This window comes from Leopardus geoffroyi, chromosome B1 (genome assembly GCF_018350155.1).
Source record: "Leopardus geoffroyi isolate Oge1 chromosome B1, O.geoffroyi_Oge1_pat1.0, whole genome shotgun sequence".
Classification (NCBI taxonomy): domain Eukaryota; kingdom Metazoa; phylum Chordata; class Mammalia; order Carnivora; family Felidae; genus Leopardus; species Leopardus geoffroyi.
In genome coordinates this window covers 113,454,136-113,481,534 of record NC_059327.1, presented here as the reverse complement: position 1 = coordinate 113,481,534, position 27,399 = coordinate 113,454,136, and the positions used below count along the sequence as shown (strand labels likewise).

At 43.9% G+C, this 27,399-nt stretch overlaps 2 protein-coding genes across 8 annotated transcripts in view; one reads left to right on the top strand and one right to left on the bottom strand.

Moving 5' to 3' along the window:
* Positions 1–10,314, top strand: part of MCUB (mitochondrial calcium uniporter dominant negative subunit beta) — a 91,336-nt gene extending 81,022 nt beyond the window's left edge. Inside the window, 5 exon segments of the mRNA XM_045470605.1 lie at positions 5,385–5,545; positions 6,929–7,132; positions 7,953–8,069; positions 10,099–10,130; positions 10,132–10,314. Coding sequence (XP_045326561.1) covers positions 5,385–5,545; positions 6,929–7,132; positions 7,953–8,069; positions 10,099–10,130; positions 10,132–10,174 — 557 coding nt within the window. The 3' untranslated portion in view covers positions 10,175–10,314.
* Positions 10,315–11,513: 1,199 nt separating this feature from the next.
* PLA2G12A (phospholipase A2 group XIIA) overlaps positions 11,514–27,399 on the bottom strand; it is a 35,150-nt gene continuing 19,264 nt past the window's right edge. For 2 of the 7 annotated variants that reach the window (XM_045470543.1, XM_045470593.1), the window contains exons 4-9: positions 19,742–19,784; positions 19,091–19,237; positions 18,394–18,470; positions 16,232–16,407; positions 12,779–12,938; positions 11,514–12,148 (exon numbers count right to left, since the gene is read on the bottom strand). In XM_045470543.1, the coding sequence (XP_045326499.1) occupies positions 11,910–12,148; positions 12,779–12,938; positions 16,232–16,407; positions 18,394–18,470; positions 19,091–19,237; positions 19,742–19,784 (842 nt within the window). In that variant the 3' untranslated portion in view covers positions 11,514–11,909. Of the gene's footprint in view, positions 12,149–12,778; positions 12,939–16,231; positions 16,408–18,393; positions 18,471–19,090; positions 19,238–19,691; positions 19,785–20,055; positions 20,148–25,261; positions 25,388–27,399 lie in introns of those variants that run through there. The other 5 variants (XM_045470575.1, XM_045470551.1, XM_045470558.1 and 2 more) reach the window with 5 other exon arrangements.

Here is a 27,399-nt window from a genome sequence, read left to right as displayed (position 1 = left end):
TTACTGTTTACTGTAGCTGGAGGTATCAGAGGCTTGAGTTTCTTCTAGTGTCCTTGTTTTTCTCTTCCCTGTTGCCTTTGAGTTTCCCTAGAAATTCTTTCTTAGGGTCTGTGCCTTGCACAGAATTGTAGCCCTGTTGACGTGGTGGAAAGGTATTGGGGGTGGGTGGAGTAGCCTTCTATAAACTTAAGATTGAATCTCTGGTATTTTATTGGGCTGCAGTTCCTAGGCTGCAACCTTCAGAAGAGTTTCTTGGCCTTTTTATTTTTTCCTTCCCGTATGTGTGAAAGGAAGGCTAGATTGAGCGGGAATTGGCTCATGGCCCTTCTTCCGAGCAAGATAAGGCTCTGGTAGAGTCCGTGCTGTGGGCAGAGTAGTGCTCAGCGCTGTTTCAGAATGTTTCTTTTTGCCTTCTCCCTGCTCTGAGCACCAGGTTATGTGTGATCTCTGACCTTCACTATGGGAACCTGGTGGGGCTCCTGGAGGTAACACTCGTAAATGTGTGTGAGTTTTTATTTCTCAAACCCGTCAGCATTGAGCCTCCAGTAATTCACCAGTTCTGGCTTTTTTTTTTGTTTGTTTTTTTAATGTTTGTTTATTTCGAGAGAGCACTCAAGTGGGGAGAGGGATTAGAGAGAGGGAGAATCTTTTTTTTTTTTTTTTTTTTTTTACTATTTTATTTTTATTTTTTGAATTTATATCCAAATTAGTTAACATGTAGCGTAATAATGGCTTCAGGACTAGAATTTAGTGATTCATCACTTACATATAATACCCAGTGCTCATCCCAACAAGTGCCCTCCTTAATGCTTCTCGCCCATTTAGCCCACCCCCCAACCCAACACTCCTCCAGAAACCTATTTGTTCTCTGTATTTAAAAGTCTCTTATGGTTTGTCTCCCTGTTTTTATATTATTTTTGCTTCCCTTCCCTTATTCATCTGTTTTGTATCTTAAATTCCTCATATGAGTGAAGTCATATATTTTTCTCTGACTTACTTCGCTTAGCATAATACCGTCTAGTTCTATCCATATGGTTGCAAATGGCAAGATTTCATTCTTCTCTCCTTTGTGTGTGTGTGTGTGTGTGTATACATACACACACACACACACACACACACACACACACACACACCCCACATCTTTTTTATCCATTCATCCATCGATGGACACTTGGGCTCTTTCCATACTTTGGCTATTGTTGATAGTGCTGCTATAAACATTGGGGTGCATGTGTCCCTTCGAAACAGCACACCTGTATCCCTTGGATAAATGCTTAGTAGTGCAATTGCTGGGTCGTAGGGTAGTTCTATTTTTAATTTTTTGAGGAACCTCCATATTTCTTTCCAGAGTGGTGGTAGCACCAGTTTGTATTCCCACCAGCAGTTGCAAAAGGGCTCCTCTTAGGGAGAGAGAATCTTAAGCAGGTTTCATGTTCAGTACAGAGCCAGAGGCAGGGCTCCATTCCACAACCCTGAGATCCTGACCTGAGCCAAAATCAAGAGTCAGACCCTTGACCAACAGAGCCACCCAGGTGCCCCTACCATTATGTTTAAGTGTTCCTGCCAGTATTGGCTTCAGAGACTTGTGTTCTGGGTAAGCTGTGACCACAGACTCTTGAGCACAGAAGGAGGGAATTAATAAATCTCTGCCTTAATAAATAGATGACTGGGGCGCCTGGGTGGCGCAGTCGGTTAAGCGTCCGACTTCAGCCAGGTCACGATCTCGCGGTCCGTGAGTTCGAGCCCCGCGTCAGGCTCTGGGCTGATGGCTCAGAGCCTGGAGCCGGTTTCCGATTCTGTGTCTCCCTCTCTCTCTGCCCCTCCCCCGTTCATGCTCTGTCTCTCTCTGTCCCAAAAATAAATAAACGTTGAAAAATAAATAAATAAATAAATAAATGACAAAAACAGATCAATAAATAAGGGAAGGCTCTTGTTTATAGTTAGAGTGCTAAGTGCTGACTGGTAAATGTGGGAGTGCTGCTGGAATCAAAAAGTCGTCATATTATAGCCAGATTCTCTAAATTCTGCATCAGCCAAGAATTAGTAGGTGTCAGTGAGAGTGGGAAGGTGGGGGGAGGGGATTTAGATTTAAAAAAATGCTAACAACAACAAAAAAATGAGAGTAAGTCACAAGGACACAGGGGGCTGTCACTAATCATTTTCTAATACAGTTTCAACACCTTGGCTCCCATGTCCTTGTGACTTGCCCCCATTTAAAAAAAAATTTTTTTTAATGTCTGTTTATTTTTGAAAGAGAGAGAGTACAAGTGGGGGCAGGGGGGACTGAGAGAGAGAGAGAGAGAGAGAGAGAGAGAATTTGAAGTAGGCTCCAGTCTCTGAGCTGTCAGCACAGAGCCCCTACGTGGAGCTTGAACCCACGAGTCATGAGATCATGACCTGAGCCAAAGTGGGACACTTAACCAACTGAGCCACCCTCAGGCTGAGCACCCTGAGCACCTGAGCACCCTAGGCGCCCCACCCCCATTTGTATTTCAAGCTTTCTGCTATAACTAGATGATCTAGGCTGATCTTGTACCCCAGCATCGGTGTCAGCCATTTCTCTGAAGATTCGTTGAAGAAAAATATATATTTAAAAAAATTTTAATTGTATGTTTGAAAAGTTTATGGGATTTGCAAATACAAACTAGTATAGAGAAATTAAAATGAATCTGTCATTTCAACAATTGTGAACTTCCTTGTGTTAATTCTTTTTAAAGATCAGGGCAGTATTTAACTCCAAAGAGAGAAGGATGGCAAAAGTTGAGAAATACGAAAGTGGAAATTTCATGTCCAGTGAGTTGCCAGCACTCTGAAAGGTCTTCTGCTCTCTGGGTTGAGTATTTGAGAGCGCAAGTGGAAATAAGTGTTTTCAGGGCATCTCTTTGTTCTACTTGACCTTCCCTCCTGCAAACCCCAACATGTCACATAGACTTTAGGTCGAGTAGACTAAATTATGGCCTCCCTCCTGACAGCCCATTGGGAGGAGAGCCCTCTGCCTGTCTGGAGGGGCTGTTTGCTGGGATTGAGCTCTGGGGGCAGGGCCGACCTTGGAAGTGTGAGGCCTGGTGCCCCACATCTCTTTGCCCTCGGGTTTACCGGCTGTCTCACTGAACATCGAATCCGACTTAGTCTCACATGTAAATTAAACTAACAGGGGCACAGTGGATACGGTTGGAAGGAAAATGATAGAGGAATTATGCTGGATTTATAGAAAATTAAGTTTGTAAAGTTACCAGTTTGGGATTTCAGTGTATTTGAATTCCATTTCTTTTCTAAAGCATTAGCAAATTTGGATTTGAAAATTCAGGATATGAAAATGAAACCCACATTCACGACACATAGAAAAGGAATAAAGAGCTTCTGAAGAAAAAAGAATAATAGTCTCTCATTTTTGGTTTTTGTTAGGAGATGCCACAGAGAAATGTTTAAATTGGTAATACAGCATACGAATTCTGTGGTGCCATTTCTGAAAGACTGTCGCTTGTCATTGGACTCAGATGAACATTTTGTGTTACTCGACAGACTCTCTCTTTGACCAAACTTTGGTCAGGCTCCTCTGAGCCCTCTTCTTGACTAGACCTCAAGCTCGGCCTATAAAAATTGCAGATTGTCTACACAAATGATTCTGTTCTCCCCAAATACCCCGCCACTCCTCCCACCCTGAGAGACTTGAACAAACACCAGCATAGTTTCTAACAACTTAAGCCCGCATCCCTAGGATTATGACTACAGCCCTCTTAAAATGCTTGCATGAGAAAGTGCAGCGGTGCCCGGAGAACTCCGTTTGCTCAGGGAAAACCTGGTGATAGATCGGTCCCTGAACTCCTTCTAGCAGTTACTTGAGAAAGCTTGGAATCCTTTCTCTACACCTTGGAAGTGTACAGCTTGTCTCTCAGAACTGTTTTCTCAGGGACCCGAGAAACTACTCTTTGACGTGCAGACGTTCAAGGAAGTGACTCTTGCTCTCAGTCCCGGCTCGGTGGGTGCCTTGCCCTGACTTGTACACTGCCTTTTGTTTGTTTCTCTTTTGAATAAGTGCCAGCCACCAACCCAAATGGCCTAGTCACCTTAACCAGCCATCTCCGTGCCCAGTTTTTGTGGAGTTCCACTTCCTGGACTCTGCTAGCTTAAGCCCCTGGTGTTCCCCTCCCTCCCTGCAAACGCCCAGCCACCTCTGCACAGATAGAAGTTGACTGAGTTGAGTTCACCCTGGGCTCTCTTCCTTATTGCAGTAGTTACTGAATAAAATCTATCCATGTCACTTTATCTAGTGTCTGGCTTTGTTTGCCCCTGATACACTCCACAGCTTGGGACAGAATTGTACCCCATCTGTACCTTTCCTCTGTACGTAGGCCTTTTAAATGTCAGTACTTTCTTCCTCAAAACAAAAGGGCTCTGACTGTTCTGCAAAGCTCAGAAGCCTGGAAGGGAACTTCTACTTTCCATTTCTTCTTGGCAGCTTTAGTTTGGAATGTAGAAGGGATTAAAGACCACAACAGAGTTTTGAAGGTGGTGGATGGAAATGGGAGGGAAGTAACTCGAGGACTCTGCTGGCAGGCCCTGGAGACTCACTGGGCTGGTCCTGACTCTCCACGGTCATAAACCTCCCTGGCTCCTCGAGTGTGTTGCTGGTGGGCGGGTCCGTCTGCTTGTTCTCGCCTGTCCCCCACCTCCAGTTCTCTTCCAGTGCTGGGGAACAAGTATAACCCTCAGAAAAGGGGCATTACAGCCCAGCCGTGTGGGAGCTTATAGATCCACAGAGGCGGCAGGATCAAGAGAAATCTATAAGCAAAAGAACTTTATTAAAACTCGTTCTCCGTATGAACCTCCTTTCAGATCTGCATCTTGTTGAAAAAAACTTACACTTTACTTTTCAAATGTATATCATACTTTTGTTTACACGTTAGTACCCCAGCTCCCCTCCCCTGTGGATCCTAAAATAACTTTTGGATAGATGGTTGGGGCTTGAGGGGAGGGATCTTAGATTGAACTCAGGTATAGAGATGAGTGCATAAACTATAAAGTGTTACAAACTGAGGTGAGGCATTCACCTGGATTCTGGTAGATGGATACCTTACTTTTCCTGTATGAAGATTTTTAAAGAAACAGCAAAGTCCTGTTACAAAAGAAAAAAAGAAAAGACCGAAACATAATGAATTTTAAACCTACTATCTGGTAATTTCTCATCCCAGACTGTCTTTCTGTGGGAGAGACTAAAGGAATCACAGGAGATGGGAAGAAAGGCCAATACCGAATGCCTCCCTAGGAGCTGGAGTGCCCAGGTGGCCAGCCACGGGCACTCAGATTTTGTACCATCCCCTACACTCAGAGACCCTGAAGGAAAAAATGTGGTGACTGCCTATGTTTCCCTTGTCTCTTCTCAGAAAACCTGAGTATGGAGCATGCCACCGACATGGAAAATGTGAAATCCTTGGTTCACAGACTGTTTACAGCTTTGCATTTAGAAGAGTTTCAGAAAAAGAGAGAGCACCATTTACTGGAGAAAATTGACCACCTGAGGGGACAGCTGCAGCCTCTTGAACAGGTTAGGAAGCATCACGGTTGAGTCTGTTGAGTGCGTGCCACGGGAGCATTTTTGCGAATGCTCCACATATGCTCATTTTCTCCTTTGATCCTCATGAGGCTGTGCCTTTGGTAGTGTTCTCTTTGCCATTCTCGAGATGAGGAAGCTGGGGCAGCCAGCGCACGTGGCAGATACATGGCAGAACCAGAACATGAACTCCGGTGGCCCGGCTCGAGCCACCATCTTTAACTCTGTGCTGTGCTTCCTCTCCAAGGCCCCGGTGTCTCTGTAAATGAGTAGAGTGTGTGCGGGGATGCACTAGCTGGAGCACCACCAGCTTCTTTTTGGAGGTGAATAGGCCCAGGGCCGCAGCTCTGCTTAACAGATTTACAGCCAGAGGTTAGCGATGGCCTCCTCACATCTGAAGGTAATCCCTGGTGGAGAAAAAATAACTTTTGGGGGAAGAACAGGCAGGAGTCTGTACCTTTTAATTTAAGGGAAGAAACTGCATCTTTTAAACCTTGGATCCCACTTGGATTTTTAAAAATGGGTGGGTGGCTGTGTATCTTTGTATCTGAATAGGAAGTTTCTGGAAACAAAAGAAACTTTTAACTGTGTCCTCTAAGATACATGTGCCCATATATCGAGGGGTTGGCAGAGAGACTTTTTATTTGTTGGATTGTGTACCCACGTTTTTATTTTTTAAAAAGTTGGTGATATATTGTATCAAGATTTAAAAATCTAAAAAGGTGACCAGCGGGAGGTTTTCCTCCTCCTAGCATATCCCCCCACCCATGAGTCATTTTAGATTTCTTTTATCTGTATATCCACAAGTACAAATAAATTATCTTGTTCCTTTCTTCAGAAAAGGGCATATGCTATTACATATTTTTCTTCCCTTTTTTCACTAACGGTGTATCCTGGAAAGATCTCCATCTATGTACATGGAGAGCTTCCTCACTATGGCCACATGATAGCTTGGATATATAGATATATGGATCATTGTCACTCTTTTACCCTTAAGGATCTGTAATGAACCATGCATGCACAAGTATATCTATAAGCTGCATTCCTAGAAGTGAAATTGCTGGGTCAGAGAAAATAGGCATGTAATTTTAGGTTTCAGAGGAGAATGTCTTGAGTTTTTCATCGTATACCCTTCTATACTATTTAATTTCTCCCCCCACAAGTAGGTATTACCTTTATAATTTAAAAAGTGACTCATTAATGAGCTGATTTAGAAATAAGTGATCACTCATTAATGTGTATGTTTCATAACCTGTTCCTAAATCAGACCTCTTTAAAGTGGTGCAGATACATACTATTTTACTTTTGTTCCTTCTGCTTTTATTTCCCCTTACGTTGGTGCACTGTAAATTGAACTAAGCCGTTTTTCCCCTTCAGATAAAGGCTGGAATCGAAGCTCGCTCGGAAGCCAAAACCAGTGGACTTTTGTGGGCTGGATTAGCATTGCTATCCGTTCAGGGCGGGGCGTTGGCCTGGCTCACTTGGTGGGTGTACTCCTGGGATATTATGGAACCAGTGACATACTTCATCACATTTGCAAATTCCATGGTCTTTTTTGCATACTTTATAGTCACTCGACAGGTGAGTAGTTTGTTAGGAAAATGGTAAGTTTAGGACATGTTTTGCAAATAATTTTTTCTGCAACTCAAATAATGAGTGATAAATCCTTTTTATTTACTGAATTGCTCTCTGAGTTTTTATAAGCTGATAAATTTTATTGCTTTTCATGAGAATAGAGATTTGTATACAGCATGGAGAAACTATAACCTCTATAGAGAAATAGTACAGCCCACAAATTTCTTTCTTTTTTTTTTTTAAAATTGATTTATTTTGAGAGAGAGGGAGAGAGCAGGGGAGGGGCCGAGAAAGAGAGGGAAAGAGAGAATCCAAAGCAGGCTCCAGCTGTCAGCACAGAGCCCGATGCAGGGCTCAAACTCACAAACTGTGAGATCATGACCTGAGCTGAAATCGAGAGTCGGACACTTAACTGACTGAGCCACCCAGGCTCCCCCACAAATTTCTCTATTGAGATAAACACATCAAATTTTTTTCTCTGTCTTTATTTTATAAATAAAATTGAATATGTATTGCAAAAACATTCAGTAACTTTAGCTTTATTACATGACTATTTTGCCAAAACAGTTTTCTTTTGCTCCTCTCTGTCCCAATATGTGTGATTTCTTTTCTCAGCTTGCTTGCTTTTGAAAGCAGCAGCTGATCTCAAGCAAGACAAAATGTTTAACTCGTGTTGCCTTATGCTTGCTCTGTTGGCCACTGCAAATATTTTACTCATCTGCCGCCTTTTGCTTTAGTGTTGCTAAGGCAAGTATCTTTCTTGCAGAGACATTATGTTCATTTAAAACATGTTTAAAACATGTTCTTTTTTTGTTTTTCCTTTTAGGATTATACTTACTCAGCTGTTAAGAGTAGGCAGTTTCTTCACTTCTTCCATAAGAAATCAAAGCAACAGCATTTTGATGTGGTGCAGTACAACAAGTTAAAAGAAGATCTTGCTAAGGTACTTTAATGCAGATACAACATCTTCTCGCTGGTCTTATTTGGGAGCCGGAACTTAGTATGGGGGAAATACACGTTAAATCTTGGTCCTCAATAGACTTCTGTGTACCGTGCTTCGCTCAGTGAAAATGTTTGCAAGTGTGATGCTGATTTCATATCCTAGGGTTTTGTTCTCGATTCCTGTATTGTATATGAGGATAGCTTTTACTGGGTATGGGGAAGTGTCTTAAATGACTTTGAGATAGTAAAATAATAGTTTTCAATAGTGGTGTTATTTCTGTTCACTCTCTGAGTGTGTGTTTTTTTTTTTTTTTTTTTTTTTTCTCAACGTTTTTATTTATTTTTGGGACAGAGAGAGACAGAGCATGAACGGGGGAGGGGCAGAGAGAGAGGGAGACACAGAATCGGAAACAGGCTCCACGCTCTGAGCCATCAGCCCAGAGCCCGATGCAGGGCTCGAACCCACGGACCGCGAGATCGTGACCTGGCTGAAGTCGGACGCTTAACCGACTGCGCCACCCAGGCGCCCCTCTGAGTGTGTGTTTTTAAAGAAAGTCTAATATCAAGCTCAACTTTCAAGACCATAAAAGAAAGTAGACTTTTAGGAAGGTGAAGACTGATAAAGAATTTTAAGCTTTTTGAGGCACTTGTAAAAAAAAGTTTCTTCTCCTTAAAAATGGAAGATTCAATATGGTATTCGTCCTTTCATCTTTTCCATCTTTCCGGTGAGAAAACAGAGGTGCTTAGTTACTTGCCCAGGTATACACTGTTAGAAAGTGGGGAAACCAAGGTATGAATCCAGAAGTTTGACACTGGAGCCTGTACTTTTAAGTCTTCCACACGATATGTGTCTCAGGCAGCTTTTATCTCTGGCCTACCAGCAGACTCCTTAGTTTTGTTCAGATGGTAGCTTTCAACATGTTTACTAGATTTTTAATTTTTCTTAGTAATTTTAGAGGAAAAGTTTTGGTAAAAATCTCTTCCCATTGCTCAGTGCATGCTCATTTAATAGCCAGTATTCATAATATCTCTTGTTATCTGTACCTTCTAAACTACTCATCCCTCAAATTAAAAAATATAGATCTATCGATCTATATATATCTACATAGATATATATAGATCGATAGATCGATATAGATATTCCTGGAATTAAATTTGTAAGTCAAGAATTGGAGATAACCTTTAAATAATTTTTCTATGTCTATATTGAGAGGGTGCATGCACAAGCCGGGGAGGGGCAGAGAGGAGGAGAGACACAATCCGAAGCAGGCTCTGTGCAGTCAGTGCAGAACCCCATGTGGGGCTCAGACTCATGAACCGTAAGATCGTGACCCAAGCCGAGATCGATAAGCATCTGACTCTTACCAAGAGTCGGTAAGCGTCTGACTCTGTTTGGGCTCAGGTCACAATCTCACGGTTCATGAGTTCGAGCCCCGCGTTGGGCTCTGTGTTGGCAGTGCAGAGCCTGCTTGGGGTTCTCTCACCCTCCATCTCTGCTCCTCCCAACTTTCTGTCTCTCTCTCAAAATAAATAAACAAAAAACATTTTTTTTTAATTCTGTAAAATCTCTACTTGGGAAAAATACAACAATTTTATTTTTATTTAGTGTACAGTCTTACATTTGAATGATCTAATCCAAGAAGCCTAAGGGATGTTCTTCCAACTAGTTCATGGCAGTGGGCACTTAGGATTTAGAGTAGTACCTGTGAAATATTTTTTTTAGGTAATAAAGTTGAGGAAAAAGGGAGATTGATAGGTCACAAAGTGGTTTTCTTTTCAGATAAGAAACAGAAAAACCATTATAAAGGGACAATGAACACAAGAACTTGAAGGATGTATCAAAACCTTAAGTTCCTCTTTTCTAAAGGGTCCCTATTCACTGAAATACTGTAGACATTTGCCACTAGTCATTATAAATGTTTATTAAGCTAAGGATACACTAAATTTACATACACATTTACTCCTCTATGCAGTAATGCCCTGTTTCTCATTCTCTCTGATCACGTACTTTTTCTTTTTCCCATTGACAGGCTACGGAATCCCTGAAACAGGTGCGCCACTCACTGTTTGCGAATGCAAGGAGAGAAAGTCCATGAAAAGAATTAATCTTACATTTCTAAATGTTATTAAATTTTTCCGGTTATGTGTTGATTCTGCAACTTAGAAACTGGAACTTTGAGTCCCTTAGTTCCTTTGGATTTGATCGTTTCAATCTCTTTTGTTAATTAAAAAAAAATGTGAACATAGGTATTCTTTGAAGTTCTCATTTGAGATTTTTGGTTTGTGGATTCACGTGACTTGTCCGGGATTGATTAATGCGGGGAGGAGCTTGGACGCGCCCATCAGAGTCCGAGCAGCTGCCACTGTAGTCAGGTACTTGAGCTAAGAGTCCTTGTCCGTCTGGATTGTGTTCATTCTCCTGCAGAGGAGTGGTCTCTGTGTGTGGCATTCGCTTTCCTTCTTAGGCCTCCTTTAGAATCGTCTTGTCATTAACTTATTTTTAAATACATCATAATAATTGGAAGATCTTTATCATTAAATATAGTTTAAGATTATAAGATGTTATCTGAAATGTTTCATCTGAACTAATACTTACTTAGATCCTACTCATATGTTTCATACTAGCTATGCTGATTGGTGTGAGGTAATACCTCATTATGGTTTTGATTTGCATCTCCCTGATAAGTGATGTTGAGCATCTTTTTCATGTGCCTATTGGCCATTTGTAGGACTTCTTTGGAAAAATGTCTATTCAGGTCCTGTGTCCATTTTTTACTCAGATTGGGGTTTTGTGTGTACGTGTGTGTTGAATGAGTTCTTATATAGTTTCAATATTTCAATATTAATCCTTTATCAGATATGTGATTTATAAATATCTTCTTCCACTCACTAGGTTGCCTTTTTAAAAAGTTTTGTTGGTTTCCTTTGTTGTGTAAAAGCTTTTATAGTTCTGTTTATTTTTGCTTTTGTTGTCCTTGTCTGAGGGCAGGTGCTCAGACCAGTGTCCCAAGAGCTTACCTACATTTTTCTTATATTCTCTTCCTAGTTTTATGATTTCAGTTCTCACATTCAAGTCTTCAAACTACTTTGATTTTATTTTTATATATGGCCCAGTTTCATTCTTTCGCATGTAGCTGTCCATTCTTCCCAATACCATTTATTGGATTTAGGATTCTTTGTTCTAGTTCTATGAAAATGTCATTAGTATTTTGATAGGGATTACATTGAATCTGTAGATCGTTTAGGGACTATGGACATTCTAACAATATTAATTCTTCCAGTCCATCATCATGGTATATCTTTCCATAAAGGCTTTTTTAAGTGAGAGTTGAAACCTATACAAAAAGTGATAATTCATATGTAGATGAATTTGTATGACCAAGTACAAGAGTACTCTGAATTATACAAATGAGTAAGAATGTGAATTAGAAAAATTAAAACATGAATTTCAAATATTTTATTAAGGGGAAACAACTAGTTTCTGGGTTTCAAAAACCTTTAAAAACATTATAAAACTTTTATAAAAACTTCACAGAATACAAATTTAAATCTTCCAGATATTTTTGAGTAACCTTGAGATTTACTATAAAAATCAAGTATTACAAATGTTTGTGTATTTTTATTTATAGTAATTCCCTGAGGATTTCATTTCATATATATCAAACCCTTTCATCTAATATCAGCATGTCTAATACCAACATGAACTATTTTAAGTTCTCATTAAACCTTAAAACATTTTAAACTGCTATACCATAAGCTTCCACCTTAGTGATATTTATATAAAAGGACAAGAAAATCTGTTTTGAATATAGACAAGATACATAAAACACAATTATTCCTGTCATTTGGATTTTGGAAAGAAATACAGCTTCTTAGTAAGCATTGAGGCAAAGCAGGGAACCTGCTTCTTTCCAATTGCAGTTGGGTCTTTGCAAAAGTCCACTCGGCGCTGAGAAACTTTCCTGTTCACCAGGGTGAGGAGCTCTGTGAACTCTAAGGAGGAGCCAAATTTTCCCAGCATCTCACACAAATCCTGAATGTACCATGAGCCATTCACAGTTTCCCGATGGGAATAATAACCTAAATGATAGGAGCAAAAAGGGCACTGAAGTTTCTCTGGCTTTCAGTTACGGTGACTGAAAAACACCTTTATAATTCACCATTACAGAAGTGTAAGTTCTCAAAAATTCTTGAAGACTAGGACGTGTCAATGACAGCTTTAAAATTTTTCTTGGTTGACTACTATGAGAAAAGTGATTAATTTATATAGTTTTATAAAAATGAGGTTAGCTCTATAATTTCCTCCATTTCCTAAAAATTCCCAAGAAAAATAGTTGCCAGGCAGTGATTTTTAACACAAGAGATTAGAAAGAAAAACACAGCTTACTGCACAAAGAACAACGGTCATCACAGGAGTTTCAACAACGCTTTCTGTGAATATTATTACAACACTATCAAAATGAATGTTAGCAGCCTATTACCAATTATTGAATGTAACTTGTAGCTTAAACCTAGTTCTCAGGAATGACTTTTCTAGAAGTTACTTTACACTTCATGTATCACCCTGTGCCGAAGATGTGACCGAAGATGTGAACTTCACGATCAAATCACCTTGATCGGACAAATACCAGTCTCTCTAGTCAAGGTGAGGTGAAACTAATGGAACTCAAGTCAGGAAACCAATTCTGTTTGTACTAAACACACACCCACCTTCTGCAACTGAGTAACACATGAGAAAGTCTGCTCCAGCAGGCAGTGTGGAAACTGAGGCCGCATCCACCTGGGTTATGTTGACATCCAGCATGTTTTTTTGATGATCCACTACATCCAGAGGAATGACTGGCACATCATGCTGGTCTCCCCGACATGCCTACGAGACAAGGAGGAAAACCATTTCCTTTTCTAACCTATTCTTTTCTTCCCACGGCTTAATGTTTACAGTGAATGTATAACTGAGCACATCTTAACATCAACCGAAGCTACTTTATAAAACTTGAAAAAACATGCAGTCAAGTTTTAGAGCAAATTCACCTGACAGTTTTTCCCTACTCATTTTTTTTTTTTTTTTTTTTTAAATACTTGAGAGAGCATGAGCCGGGGAGGGTCAGAGAGAGAGAGAGGGAAAGAATCCCAAGCAAGCTCCATACTGTCAGCCAGAGTCAGGGCTGTCTCCTGCACCGTGAGATCATGACCTGAGCCAAAATCAAGAGTCAGACACTTTTGACTGACTGAGCCACCCAAGCGCCCTTTTAATTAAGGCCTTTAAAAAACTGGCATCCTTGGGGCCCCTGGGTGGCTTGCTCAGTTGGTTGGTGTGCGACTTCAGCTCAGGGCATGATCTCACTGCTTGTGAGTTCAAGCCCTGCGTCAGGCTCGGTGCTGACAGCTCGGAGCCTGGCGCCTGCTTTGGATTCTGTGTCTGTGTCTCGCTCTCTCTCTCTGCCCCTCCCCCGCTTGTGTCTCTCTCAAAAATAAACGTTACAAAAAATTTTTTTTTAAATTGTCATGCTCAACCGTACACCAGACTGTTGATTGAAAGGTACAGTGTGGAGGAGAAAGACTCTGGTTTTGAGTTTCTTACGAAGTAACCACACCACAGCACCAGACACACCCCTTCTTTGAAAAGCTACAGTATTTGCCCAGCGTTTCTGTTGAATCAGGGAATACACGCCCAGATAGGGTGGTGCTTGCCTAGCTGCTGCAATACATTGTCAAAGTAGGGCTAAAAGGACGCCACCACCTGACCTGAGAAGACCTCTTTTAATGTGCCCTTTTCCTTTCGCTTACACTGTATAGTGAGGTCTCAAATTCTTAGCCATTAATTTTCACACAAAGGCTAATGTTAATTTCTACCCTTAAATGCCTATTATGGGCTGAATTTTGTCACCTCTTCCCATTTGTATGCAGAAGTCCTGTCCCTCAGGATCTCAAACGTGACTGTATTTGGATATATGGCCTTTAAAAAAGGTAAAATTGAGGTCTACAATGATCTTAATCTATAACTAGTGGTCTATAAGAGATCAGGACACAGAGATGCACAGAGGAAAAAAGGCAGCCACCTCCAGGCCAAGGAGAACGGGCACCTTGATCTCAGATTTCTAATCTCCAGAACCGTTAAGAAAATTTCTGTTGTTTAAGCCACCCGGTCTGTACTTTGTTCTGGCAGACCTAGTGAACTTCATCCAGTGACCTAGTAAGATTTGGTTGTGGTAAGTGCATCCCTTGTTCTGAAATGGGTTTTTGTAAGCTTTTAAAGAAAAAAGCCCAGAGTGATTTCAGAGTTACCTAATAGAAGATCTCCAATATTCCATTTTTGCAGGGAGATTTTAATCTTAACTTCGTATTACCAAGCTTATTTTCAGACCTTATTTTTCAGTCTTCCTACACCGAACACCTAGAACTTGACGCCATTACTTGCCCAATCAGTTGCAGTAAGAAAAAGAGCCAGCCTACTGAGGACTTGCAGGTGTTCGGCACTGTTCTAAGTGCGTGTTAGGCCACGCTGTTTTATCCTCACAACCAGCCCGTGAGGCAGTGCTCTTATACCCCCCTTTCACAGATGAAGAATTGGAGGCAGAGAGAAGTAACTTGGCAAAATATTTTCTTCCTTCGTGGCCATCTCCCCACAGCAGCTCGCCACTTTGTGTCTCTGACAGTGCTGGCCACTCCCTTTTTCCCTGAACTCCCCCCACCCCCCCATTCTCTGGACCATCCCCCTCAGTGTGTCTCCTCTGCTCATCCCTCAGTGGCGTCCCTCAGGGCTGTTTTGCACTCATTTCTCAAGCTATGCTTGGTGTGGGTAAACTCATCCACTCCCATGGCTGCCACTGTCATTCATCTCATTAACTCAAATTTATTTCTCCAGCCTAGCCAGGCTGCATGTAGAGCTGTTAACTCCCAACTGCATGTGACAGATCCTTTAATGCAGTTCCCAACAAGAAACCACAATCATCCTTAACTTCTTATAGATGCCCCTGCTCATTTCCCTCAAGGTGTTATGGCAGGTTATGCAATGTGGCCATGCCCTCCATGCCGTTTATGGAAATACAGAATTGCAGAACTGGGACATCAGGAATTCTCCTTTGTTCGAACTCCTTATTGATGTGGTGAGTGAGGTTATTCGGGCCAAAAATTGTCTTCATCCCTAATACCAGCTTGAAGGAAAAAGGTGGAAGGATGAAGCAAGCTAGAACAGGAACTCTGCCTGCGTCCTGCTCACTGGCCTCCAGGCCTGGTGCTCTTTAGTCAGAGACCCCTTCACTGACGGCTGCACCTGACACTGGGCCAGGCCAGAGGGTAGCACATCAGTTACTTTGAGTCCTTTCAAAATTTTTTAACATTTTTTGATTGGCGGGGGAGAGGGGCAGAGAGAGAGGGAGACACAGAATCCGAAGCAGGTTCCAGGCTCTGAATTGACAGCAGAGCCCGACGCGGGGCTCGAACTCACAGACCGCGAGATCATGACCTGAGCTGAAGTCAGATGCTTAACCGACTGAGCCACCATTTTGAGTCCTTTCACATGTCAACCCAAGTCAAAAAGAAACTGAAAAAAAAAAGTTTAAATTAAAAAAAAAAATTTAATGTTTATTTTTGAGAGAGAAAGAGCATGAGCGGGGGAAGGGCACAGAGCGGGAGACACAGAATCCAAGGCAGGCTCCAGGCTCCGAGCTGTTAGCACAGAGCCCAGTGTGGGGCTCAAACTCACAAACCACAATATCATGACCTGAGCTGAAGTTGGACACTTACCTGACTGAGCCACCCAGGCGCCCCAGAAACTGAAAATATTTGTTCCTTGTTAAGAAGGAACTACTACTAATTGCAGCTCTGGCTAGGACGCCAAAGGGGCCTTTCCAGTTACTGGAGAGTTACTTTCAAAATTGGCTGGTGCTCTGTATAATTACATGTATATGGGGCACCTGGGTGGCTCAGTTGTGAACGTCCAACTTCAGCTCAGGTCATGATCTCGTTATTCGTGAGTTTGAGTCCCACACTGGGCTGTCTGCTGTCAGCACAGAGCCCACTTCAGATCTTCTGTCCCCCTCTCGCTGCCCCTCCCCTGCTTGCACTCTCCCAAAAATAAATCTTAACAAATAAAAATAAAGCTAGAATCACATGTACAGAACCATGGACTTCATAGTTAGATTGTACCATAATCAGTCTTACCTGAATAATAAATATCTTGGGTTTTCCAACTAGGCTCTGACATTTGTCTCCTTTGAATAAGCCAGTCAAAGTCTGAATTTCAATCTTGGTATCTTGTGCATAAATGTGACTGCCTTCGCCATGACTCAGGAAAACACATAAAAAGCAATCGGCATCTATGTGGCTAGAAGATGATGCTATAAAGGGCCACAAAAGTTCATACAGAAATGAAGAGAAGATGTTTACTGTCTACATAGAGAAAGAGAATTTACTAATACTAAAGTTACATATGATGGAAGAGGAAAATGTGTTATACTAAATGTAAAGAGTACATAATGAGAATGTAAGGTCTTAGTCTTTAATCAAAGGAAAATTTACATCATACCGTACCTGATTTTTAACAACCTATTAAAAGTTCAAAGAGTTTAAGCAAATTCCATTAACTTTTCTACAATACAGAATAATGACACGGAAAATATAATGGGATTGCTGTGGCATCAATAAAAGTTTCTCTGAATTAGCAGAGAGCTTCTTCGAGCAGACTGGAAAGACCCAGCAACTACTACTTAGCAAGTGCTGTGTTCTGCTGCCCCTCCAGTGAATGCAGCAGCTTCATCATGTCTGTAGCACTTACAGCTTCCAAAGAATATTAAGACATGAGACTCATGTCCTCCAAAGCGGATGAGTAAGCGAAGTAGAAAACCTGGTAAGAAGCCAGTTAAAATTAAAGTGACTTACAGATTAAAGAAGTCTTGTATGGAGGTGCCTCAAAAAATTAAAAACGATCCAACAATTCCACCTCTGGGTATTTATGAAAACACTAATTTGGAAAGATACCTGCAGCCCCGTTGTTTATTGGAGCACAACAGCCAAGATATGAAAACAACCTAAGTGTTCATTGATGAATGAAGAAAATTATATACATAGACAGATATCTACCTTTCCATATATAGAGATACACATGCAAGAATATTATTCAGCCATAAAAAAGGAAATCTTGGCCTTTGCAACAACATGGATGGATCTTGAGGTCATTATGCTAAATGAAATAAATTCAAGAAAGACCTATACTATATAATCTCACTTATATGTGGAGTTTAAAAAACAAACTTACTGATAAAGAGAATAGATGGGTGGTTGCTGGTGGGTGGGTGGGGGTGAAGTGGGTTAAAAGGTACAAGACTTCCGATTATATAGTAAGTCATGGGGATATAATGTGCAGCATATCACCTATAAGAATACTGTATTGCATATCTGAAAGTTGCTAAGTAAGTTTTTAAAGTCTTTATCACACACAAAAAAAAACAAAAAACTTTTTGGGGCACCTGGGTGGCTCAGTCGGTTAAGCATCCGACTTCAGCTCAGGTCACGATCTCGAGGCCCGTGAGTTCCAGCCCCGTGTCGGGCTCTGTGCTGACAGCTCAGAGCCTGGAGCCTGTTTCAGATTCTGTGCCTCCCTCTCTCTCTGGCCCTCCCCCATTCATGCTCTCTCTCAGTCTCAAACATTTTAAAAGAATTAAAAAAAAAAAAAAAAGCTTTTCTGTACCTCTGTATGGTAACCAGACACTGTGGTGACCATTTTACAATGTATACAAATACTGAATCATTATGTTGTATATCTGAAATTAATACAATGTTACATATCATTTATACCTCAATTTTTAAAAAGCTGAGGTTTAAATAATTATGTAAATATTATAATAGTCCATTGGCAAATGACTTGAAAATCCACAGCGTGCAGTAATTATTATAAACATAAGTTGTTAAAATACCTACTGCATAGTGATGCAGAAATTTAGAGACAATATATATAAATCCAGTTTTTGTTTGTTTTGTAAATCCACAGTTTGTTGAAGCCAGTAAAAAAACCTGGGTATGGAAGGAGTCAGTTAACACCTGACTGCCCAGCATCTGTAGTGTTTGCAGTTTAGACTTGATTCATTCATTTCTGGAATGACAGCCTGTTAGCGGGTGGTATGCTACATATAAATTCAGAGGCAAAATCCTTTGGAAGAGTCTCTGAATCCAGTAGTAACACATAAGCAAAGAGGCACAACCGAAACCTGTAACCCACGCTAAAGTAGTTGGTCAGACATTTTTCCAGCATAGTTAATTATCTGGATTCTAGAGAGGGTAACTGAAGCAATCCATCCCCTCAGAAGACGAACAGGAAAACTACTTACCCTCATGGATTGTGAGCAGGAGCTCCTCTGCTTTCAGATCATTAAAGCATTTCACTTCAAATCCTAGCTCTGAAAACCTGGTGACAAACTGGGTATTAGCTTATGAGCTGCTCAAAGTCGTCATATACCCCTATTTCCCTGAGGAATCTATACGTGTTTTTATGACCTCTAAGTTGACTTTTCTTTGGAGGGGGGAAGAAAAAGTGAAATATGACAATGATAGTTCTCCTTGCTCACCCACAGCAGGAAAGGATTTACTCATACTGAAAGCTGATTCAAGTTAGGATACAGCGATGTAAATATATATGTAACGATCCAAAGCCTGCTTACATCTAATAGAACAAGGTTAGGAAGAAAATTCAGGCAAGTTCTCAAGGGATGCTGTGCCCAAATGAGGCTCATCCTGATACTCTATTTCATCAGTGTGGACACATTTTGGTGAGTGTCATTTTATTAAATAGGTCATCATCTTGACGTGTGGATAAAACTGGCACCTGTGGGGCACCTGGGGTGGCTCAGTCACTTAAGCCACTCTTGATTTCAGCTCAGGTCATGATCTCATGGTTTGTGAGTTCGAGCCCCACACTGGGAATTGTGCTGACAGCACAGAGCCTGCTTGGGATTCTCTCCCTCTCTGCCCCTACCCCGCTCACTTTCAAATATAAACATTAAAAAAAAAAACCACAACAACTATTACCTGCGCCTAAGATTGTCTCTGTCTGCGCTGGTGCCCCGCCTTTCTGGCAGTGTTAAACGCCAGGAGAACCTCTCATGATTGAAAATTAAAGCAATTCCTCTCCTCTTGTGGTCCATTTTGTACTTTTCTGCCGGATCAAATGTTTCACTGTTAACAAAAAGTTTATAAACAACAATCACTATGTCATATTAAATAATGAGCTCCCCCAAGCCCAAGATCAATGGGTAGGGTAGACAGAGGGCTCCTGTTTCCTCCTCCTTTGCCAGGGTGACATGATACTGGTGTGCACTGGGAAAGCCTGACAGAAATATTTCTGTACTGATTGGTAAACAGCAGCTACCTGGAGCTCCCCACCCCCAGTCACCCCAGGGATGTCTTTTCTCCAGGAACCAGGGACAAACAGCCCGCCCAGGCCCGGCTCTGGCTCCAGGGCCCATGCCACACCCGTTGCTAAGTACTTTGGACATCACTGTAGATCCTGAACCTCGACCAGGGGCAGCAGCCAACCCGAGGCTCTACAAGTTAGCTCTCCCAGCGCTAACACTCGCCATTCTCTGCTCTGCTCCTTCCCCGGGGCCATTCTTGCTTCTTACAGACTGATCTTGACCAGCAAAGGAAGAGACGTTTGTCAGGCAAGAGCACGGTTTTTACCTCATATAGAAGGCATCTGTTTCGGTCATGTTTTCCTCCACACCTATTTAAAAAATTGAATTTGGTTAATTGACTCGTTGACTTGTAACACACAGCGGGACTCCCACACTGTGAACCCTTCTCTGGTTTTGCTTAGTTTAAAAGTCAAAAGTATATGAAAAGGAAAGGAAAAGGAAGGGAACTTAATAGATAAATGAACCATAAATTAACAGCTCAATTCTTTCTCACCCAGAACTCTTATTTGCAAAACAGAAAAGAATATTATCAAGATAAATGGAGGAAACATTATGCAAATGCATTCAGGCAAAATATACCTGCAGTAACACGGTTCTGTGATGTGGAGCACAAATGAGATACGGAATCGTTTAGCGGAAAATGTTTTTGCAGATATTCTCTAAAACCGAAAAGGAATTAAAAACACAGGAAAACCAAAACACGGCGTCTGGTTAATACCGGATCCCCCTCTGAAACGGAAACGGTAGAAGTCTGGGGTGGGGAAAGGGAAGGAGCAAGGGTAAAAGCTTAAACTTTGGGTCTCCCGAATGATTTATTTGCACTTTCAACCCATCACGTGATGGAGACCCTCTGCTCTCGACCCATGCTCAGACTTCCCCACCCTCTGGACCACCTTTCACTGCGTCCTTCTCTACTCGCTGGAACAGTCCTGTGCAGCTGAACCGTCTGTGATGATGGAATGGTTCTGTACCTGTGCTGTCCCATATGCTAGCCACGGACCACATGTGGCTGTCCAGCACTTGAAACGGGGCTAGTACAGCTAAGGAACTCAGCCTTTTCATTTCAACTTAAATAACCATGGTGGCTGGTGGCTGGTGGCTTCTGTACTATAGGGCACAACGGGTCTAGCATCTTCTACAATACAGGCCCATACACCCATGACTGTGTTTCTGCCTGATAAACTTAGCCCAGAGGGGAAGGAAAGTAATGAATAAACAAATATGAACACTATAGCAAGATGCTCCTCTCCACCGACGTCACTGAAGGAAACACAACAGACCCTCCCACCCACCCCTTCTATCCAGGAGGGTCCTGTTCCCTTCTCTCTCGGACACCAGATTGTTCTACCTTCACACCTCCTCCCTGACAGAAATCGGCCCTGAGATGAGGGTGAGGCTGGCATTCAATTCTGTGCCCTTTACCACTCACTTTCAGCTGATTCCTCCTGGAATTCCCCCAGTATCCAGACCTAGTGAGGACCCCACGAAGGCCCTCCTGCTGTCCGACAGACCCTCATCTGCTTTCCTCAGTCTTTGCATCAGTTCCTGGCCTGGGTGATAAAATGCACATTCCTGGGTCCTAACCCAGATTTATAGAATCAGAATGCCAGGAGAGGGAGAAATCTGCATTTTTAACAAGGTGATTTGATTTTTATACCAGAGCTTAGGAGTAAAGAGCAGCCTCCCTAATGTATCCTCCCACCCCACCAGCTCACCTAGTTTCCTTCCTACTCCATGCACTGTTCTATTTGGATACCTCCTTAAAAAATAAAAAATAAAAATTTATTGAAGAGAGAGAGAGAGAGAGAGAGAGAGGGAGAACGTGAGTGGGGGAGGGGCAGAGAGAGGTAGAGTCCCAAACAGGCTCTGCGCCTTCAGCATGGAGCCCACGAACCATGAGGTCATATCTGAGCTGAAGAGAGTCCGATGCTCAACCGACTGAGCCACCCTGAAGACCCTACTAGGATATCTCCCAACTCCAGCCTGCTCTCTAGGGGACACCCCCTATTCCACACCCTGCTCTCCGGGTGACCTATCATCACCCACGCACCACAGGCTGCTCTACCAGGTACCTGGCGTCTCCTACACTGCTTACTGGGGTACCACTCACACGTTTACCTACCCAGGACACCTCCTACTTGCTCCACATACTACTCTACCGGGAATATGTTCTACTCTTCTTACTCCAACAACTACTCTACCCAGAAGGTTTCCTACTCCAGACACCAGTCATACCGCTGTATGGGGGGTAGCTCCACTTCACTCCCCGCTTCCTTCTCTCCATACTTTCCTACTGGAGACACTTCCTATTCCGCACACTGCTCACCGGAGGTTACGTCCTACGCTTCCTACTCCACAAACTGCTTTACGCAGAAACTTCCATACTACCCGCCGCTCTCTAGGGGAGAGCACGCTCTGCATGCTACCCAGGATGTTTTCTCCCATTCTGCTTTACCTGGGATACTTCCTACTCCACACCTTGCTCGACGTGAACCACTTTCTGCCAAAACTGGGCTCGATCTAAGGACAGCTTCCTTGGCACACACCTCTCTGCCCAGATGTTTCCTCCTAGCTGTTGCTGCACCTGCACCTGAGCGAGCCTCGTCCTGCACACGGCGCTTCCGGGGGGGGGGGGGGGCGTGGGAAGGGGGGGCTTCCTACTTCACACACTGCTCCACCAAATAGTCTTCCTATTCCACAGGCTTCTGCTGGTATGCTTCCTATCGAGATACTCTGTGCTCCGTACACGGGGTACTTCCTACACCACAGTGTTCTAGGGGGTGACTTTATACACTGCTCCACCAGGGACACTTCCTACTAAGCCTCCCCTCTACCTGGGGATACTGCCTACGAACACACTGCTCCACACATTGTTCTACCTGGAATACTTCCGCCTCCACACACTGCTGTGCCCTCAACACTTCCCACCTCACACCCTGTCTACGGGGATTACTTCCTGCTCCCCACACTGCTCTACTAAGGCCCAGGAATTTTCTTGCCTTCCATTTTCAAATGCGCTCCAGGATCTACCTCCTTTTAATAGCCTCACCTCCTTCTCTTCGAATCAATTAGACAATAAAGAAACAACACAACTCAAACTAAACACATTCCATCTCTACGTGAAGGACAATCGCCCCATTCACTCCCTGGGAAGCTGCACAATTTGGGAAGCACAGATCTCTTACCACGGTGCGCAACACAGCAGGCCCAGCAGCTCACCTCTTCCAGCTTTTGCTCATCGTTAGTGAGCGTCAGGCCGCTCAAAGGGTAGAGAGAGGGTGGAAGCTGTGGCAAATGGCCCCGTCACCAAACTAACTCAAGTCATGGAGGGTGAAGGCACTGGAGATGTGTACTCGATCGGATCCTTAAAGTTCATTGTTTATAGTCTAAGGAAGGAATTGTGCCGTTCCTCCCGGGTAGGTATCTAAGCTGTGCATCTGGCTTGTCTCAAATACTGCCTTCCACTTAGACATGACCTACAGATTTAGGAAAGACAGCCAGTTTTAAGTCACTCAAGATAACTTAAAACAACATTGTTTCAGGGCGCCTGGGTGGTGGCTCAGTCAGTTAAGTGTCCAACTCTTGATTTCGGCTCAGGTCACGATCTCGAGGTTCGTGAGTTCAAACCCTGCGTCAGGCTCTGTATTGACAGTGCGGAGCCTGCATGGGATTCTCTCTCTGCCCCTTCCCACCTCTCTCTCTGCCCCTTCCCCTCCCCCCCAATCAATCAATCAATCTTTTAAAACATAACGTTGTTTCAAAGTCAACAGATTTGGCAATCTCTGAGGGATCTTCCAAAAGTGTTTTACTGTTAATACTGACACAGAAGGAAACGGTCTGAGAACTTCAGACCCTTGCCAGCTCAAACCCTGCTCCAATATAAATGTGCACCCTGCATCCTGCACCCCGTTATGGATCAGGTCCAGCTGCCATTCTGTTCTGGCTACTTGTTCACTGAAAGCGATCCATCGGCACATACATTAGAATCTAAATTCGATACATTACTGGAGTTGATAAATTTTACCCAGGTGCCACAGAAAACACATCGGGACTCAGGCGGTATGTCCTAAGCAGACAAATTTTCAGGAAGGGCACACTTTAACAAGTGTCATTACACTGCAGGAACACAAGTTGCCTGCCTAAAAGGGTAAATGGCTCTGTCAACATGGAGAAATTTTTAATGGAGATGCTCTATATAATAGACTTGCACACTCCCGTGCATCTGCAATCTATCAAAAATGGGTCCGTCATCAAACTGGACTCTTGTCCTCTTTTCACTTCTCCTTGCCTCTGATTTAGGCAATTTTCCTTTCCACCATGATGCGGCCACCACCTCTCTGCCCCTTAAATCAGTTTAATTTTTACCAACCTAATCACTCCTTTTTTTCCCCTACCAGCCACTATTTGTTGGTGGCCCAGCACGTTAGATTTGTTGGTGGCCCAGCTTTCTCTGCCTCAGCTCCACAGCCCATGAGGCAGCCAGCACGTCAGGCTTGTCCCAGGACAGTGCTGTGGAGTGGGATTGAAAGCCGGGTCCCCCTACAGACTCACGTCTCTGCACTCAGGTCGCCATGCTAACCCCCTCCAACCAGAGAAAACATCTACCTTCCTAAACGAAGTGTTCGTTTTTCCAAACTTCTCCAGTATCTACGGTCATCGCCATCATTCCCCTCAGTATCTATGAAAATCTACCCATATCAAGTATCTGTGTAATAGGCCTGTACTGAGTAAACCACGTCAGGCCTAGAACACAGTGAAAAAGGGGGTGAGACGGCAAAAAAGGAAGGACGCAGGAAGGAGAAGGAAAGCAATGGGATGAGAATGGAGGGGGAAGTGGGAGGCATCCCGGACCCCTGCCCCTGCTCCCCACCCCTCAGAATGGGAGTGGCCACCGGACCCTGCACTGTCCATCCAGGGCAAGGCCACTCCCTGAACTTCCTACAACTTGCCTCTGGGGCAAGCCTGGTTTTGTGCAGCAACGAATAAAAAGCTCTGAAATAAAGGCACTGTGCATCAACTTCTAGAGTTTCAACCTTTCCTTCCTTCCTTCCTTCCTTTTGTTTTACTATGGCCCCCTTTTATTTTACTATGGCCAGGCTCGAAGTTTCTTCAGCTATCAGTGATATAATTAGTAAGTGACAGGGAAGAAAGTTCTAAAGTACACGTTTAGCAGTTGACTGTAGAGAAAGATGTGGTTTCAACCCAAACCCACAAACGGCCCTGGCTGCGGGAGAGGCACTGGGGCTGCACAGGCAGCCAAGGCCCGGTTTTTGTCCCCAGCTCAAGTCAGGGCATAACCAGGGGCTCCTGTGGGGGACTCCGGTGGGGCGCTCCCGCGGGCTGCTTATGCTTCCATTATTATGCACGCAACCACTTCCTTTTACTTTTTACTCAGGAGAACACAAAACCAGATCCAACTTCCAAAAGTCAACTTTCAAAAAACCCAGGCGCGGGAGGTGCCAGCAGCCGCCCAGCCAGCCTCCCAAGGTTTAAATGGCCCGACGCCCGGCAAGAAAGAACCGCCCGGAGGACAAAGGCGGAGCGGGCACGACCCAGCGCCGGGCGCCGCTACCCCGGGCGGCCCTGAGGCGGCGGCGACCCCGCACGGAGTCCCGGGCTGGTTTTCTGGACCAGAAGGCATTTAACAAGCTGCCCCCACCGGATTTGCGCGCTTCCCTCCAAGACCCGCAACTCTTTCCGGCCGCCCAGCTCCCGCGTCCCCGCCCCCGCCCGCGCGCCCCGCTGGGGAAGCTGCCCCGCGCCCCCTCGGCACCCGCGGGCCTACCTGCAGGGCGAGCCCCGCTGAGCCCCGGCGCCGAAGTCATAGTGTTCCAGCCCGCAGAGCTGGCGCCCGGGAAAGATTCCGCTTCCTGCATCCAGGGGCCCGCAGCCCCCGCCCCTTCCTCCGCCCCAGCCCGCCCGTCCGCTCCCGGGAGGGGGTGGGGGCCGCGTCTGCTCTCGGAGCCTCCTGCCCGCCGAGCTCAGGCTCCTGCCCCCACTCCCGAGCTCGGGGCGACCAGAGCGCGCGGGGAAGGCCCAGGGACGAGGTCTCGTCCGCCTGGCGCCTGGAGACGAGCCAGCTCTGGGGAAATGCCGGTTGGCACCCCGAAGACACACGGCGGGCCCGGAATAGGGAAGCCGCAGGTGGTTTCCCGGCACCTGCAGAGAACCGAGGTTCGCAGTCCCCGCCCCCAGTGTTTGCTTCTCCCGCCTGCCTCCCAGGGGGTGGGGGTCGCGTTTTCCGGCTTCCCGTTTAGTCCTTCCCCAGTGCGAGTTATGTTATAGGACTGTAATGATTTCTTTTAAACGCTGTTTGCTTGGGGGTTGGGGAACAGAGTAAACTAGAGGCAACCCTGGGATTTTTAAATCTGGTTTTCATAGGTAGAGCTAATTCGGGGAAGCGATCATAACTTTGGAGGCGGAACTTTGGGGTCTATGTGTGTACTCCTCACCGACAAACAGTGCGCTGAGCGCCACGGGTGCTCAATGTTGCATTGAACTGAGCTCCTCCTTCGGTTGGCTGTTGTGTGAATTTGCTTCAAAGAGCAGCTCTAAAATCGGATTAAAAGGTAGCCTCATCTTTTGTCATTTCTCTGGGTCTTGTCATTTAAAAAGTAACTAACTTCAGACTGCGGGGAAAATGTGTTAAAGTACCATTTTTAATACATTAAAATAACATAAGGGATACTTAAGTATAAGGGATCCGTCTTCAATAAATATTACCCTATTTGGGAGAGAAAAATTAAAATCCAACTTGATAACTTTTCCCACGTGTACTTGGTCATTAACTAGAATATGAAATCAGAGGCTTTTTCTCACCCAATGCCATTTACTGTTCATTTCATTGTGTGTGCAAAATATTTCAGAAATCTGTTTTAGTAACTTACTCTGTAGTTAAGATATAGGGTATCACTCAAAGCCTTGTACGGTTGTTGTGGCGATTAACTCAAATGACCCATGAAGTTTTGGGGTGATGGTGGGATGGTGTGGAGCCTACGACCAAGAAAGAATTCTTGGAGACATCTTTGGTGCAAAAACGTGATTTTATTAAAGCACAGGGACAGGACCCATGAGCAGGAATTGCTGCGTGCACTGGGGTTGTGCCAGGTAACTGGGTATATACTAGGGAATTGGAGGAGGTAAAGACAATAGGGCCCCCTCCAGAGGGACTTAGATATGCTAAAGAGGACTCCTAAGATATATCAGGGCTTGCTATTACCAAGCTACGGTTGTCTTTCCCTCTAGCAAAGTATTAACTTTTAAGACAGTAGGGAGTTCCTGGAGAAACATTTAACTCTGCCAGCCTCAAGTATCTGTCACTGGGCTGCATATTATAAGGAAATTTAATTTTACCTGCCATTTCCTTCTTGCCTTTGTTCCCCACATCATTATGGGTGGTTGGGGCTGCAAGAAACTGAGTCTATAGGTTTCTGGAGATTAGGCTATTGATAAGATTGCCTTTCTCTTAGGGCACCTGGGTGGCTCAGTCAGTTAAGCATCCAATTTCCACTCAGGTCATGATCTGGAGGTACGTGAGTTCGAGCCCTGCATTGGGCTGTGCTGGCAGCTCAGAGCCTGGAGACTGCTTTGGATTCTGCCTCTCCGTCTCTCTCTGCCCCTTCCCCACTCACACTCTCTCAAATATAAAATAAAATCATAAAGGAAATTGCCTTTTTCTTGCAATTTACTAAGATATTTGTAAACTGGAGACCCATGTCCTATATGACTGTGATTTCTATCAGTTAACCATTTTTCTTTCCTTTCCTCTGTTCTTGAGCATCCAAGAGTGTCTGAGGAATATCACACATATCCCATCTGGGGGTGGGGGTGCTAGCTTGTATTTTGCCCTCAACCTGCCTTATGCTCCTTCATCATGACTACTTAAAACAGTGCCTGGCTTGTGAAGAGCTCAAACTATTTTTG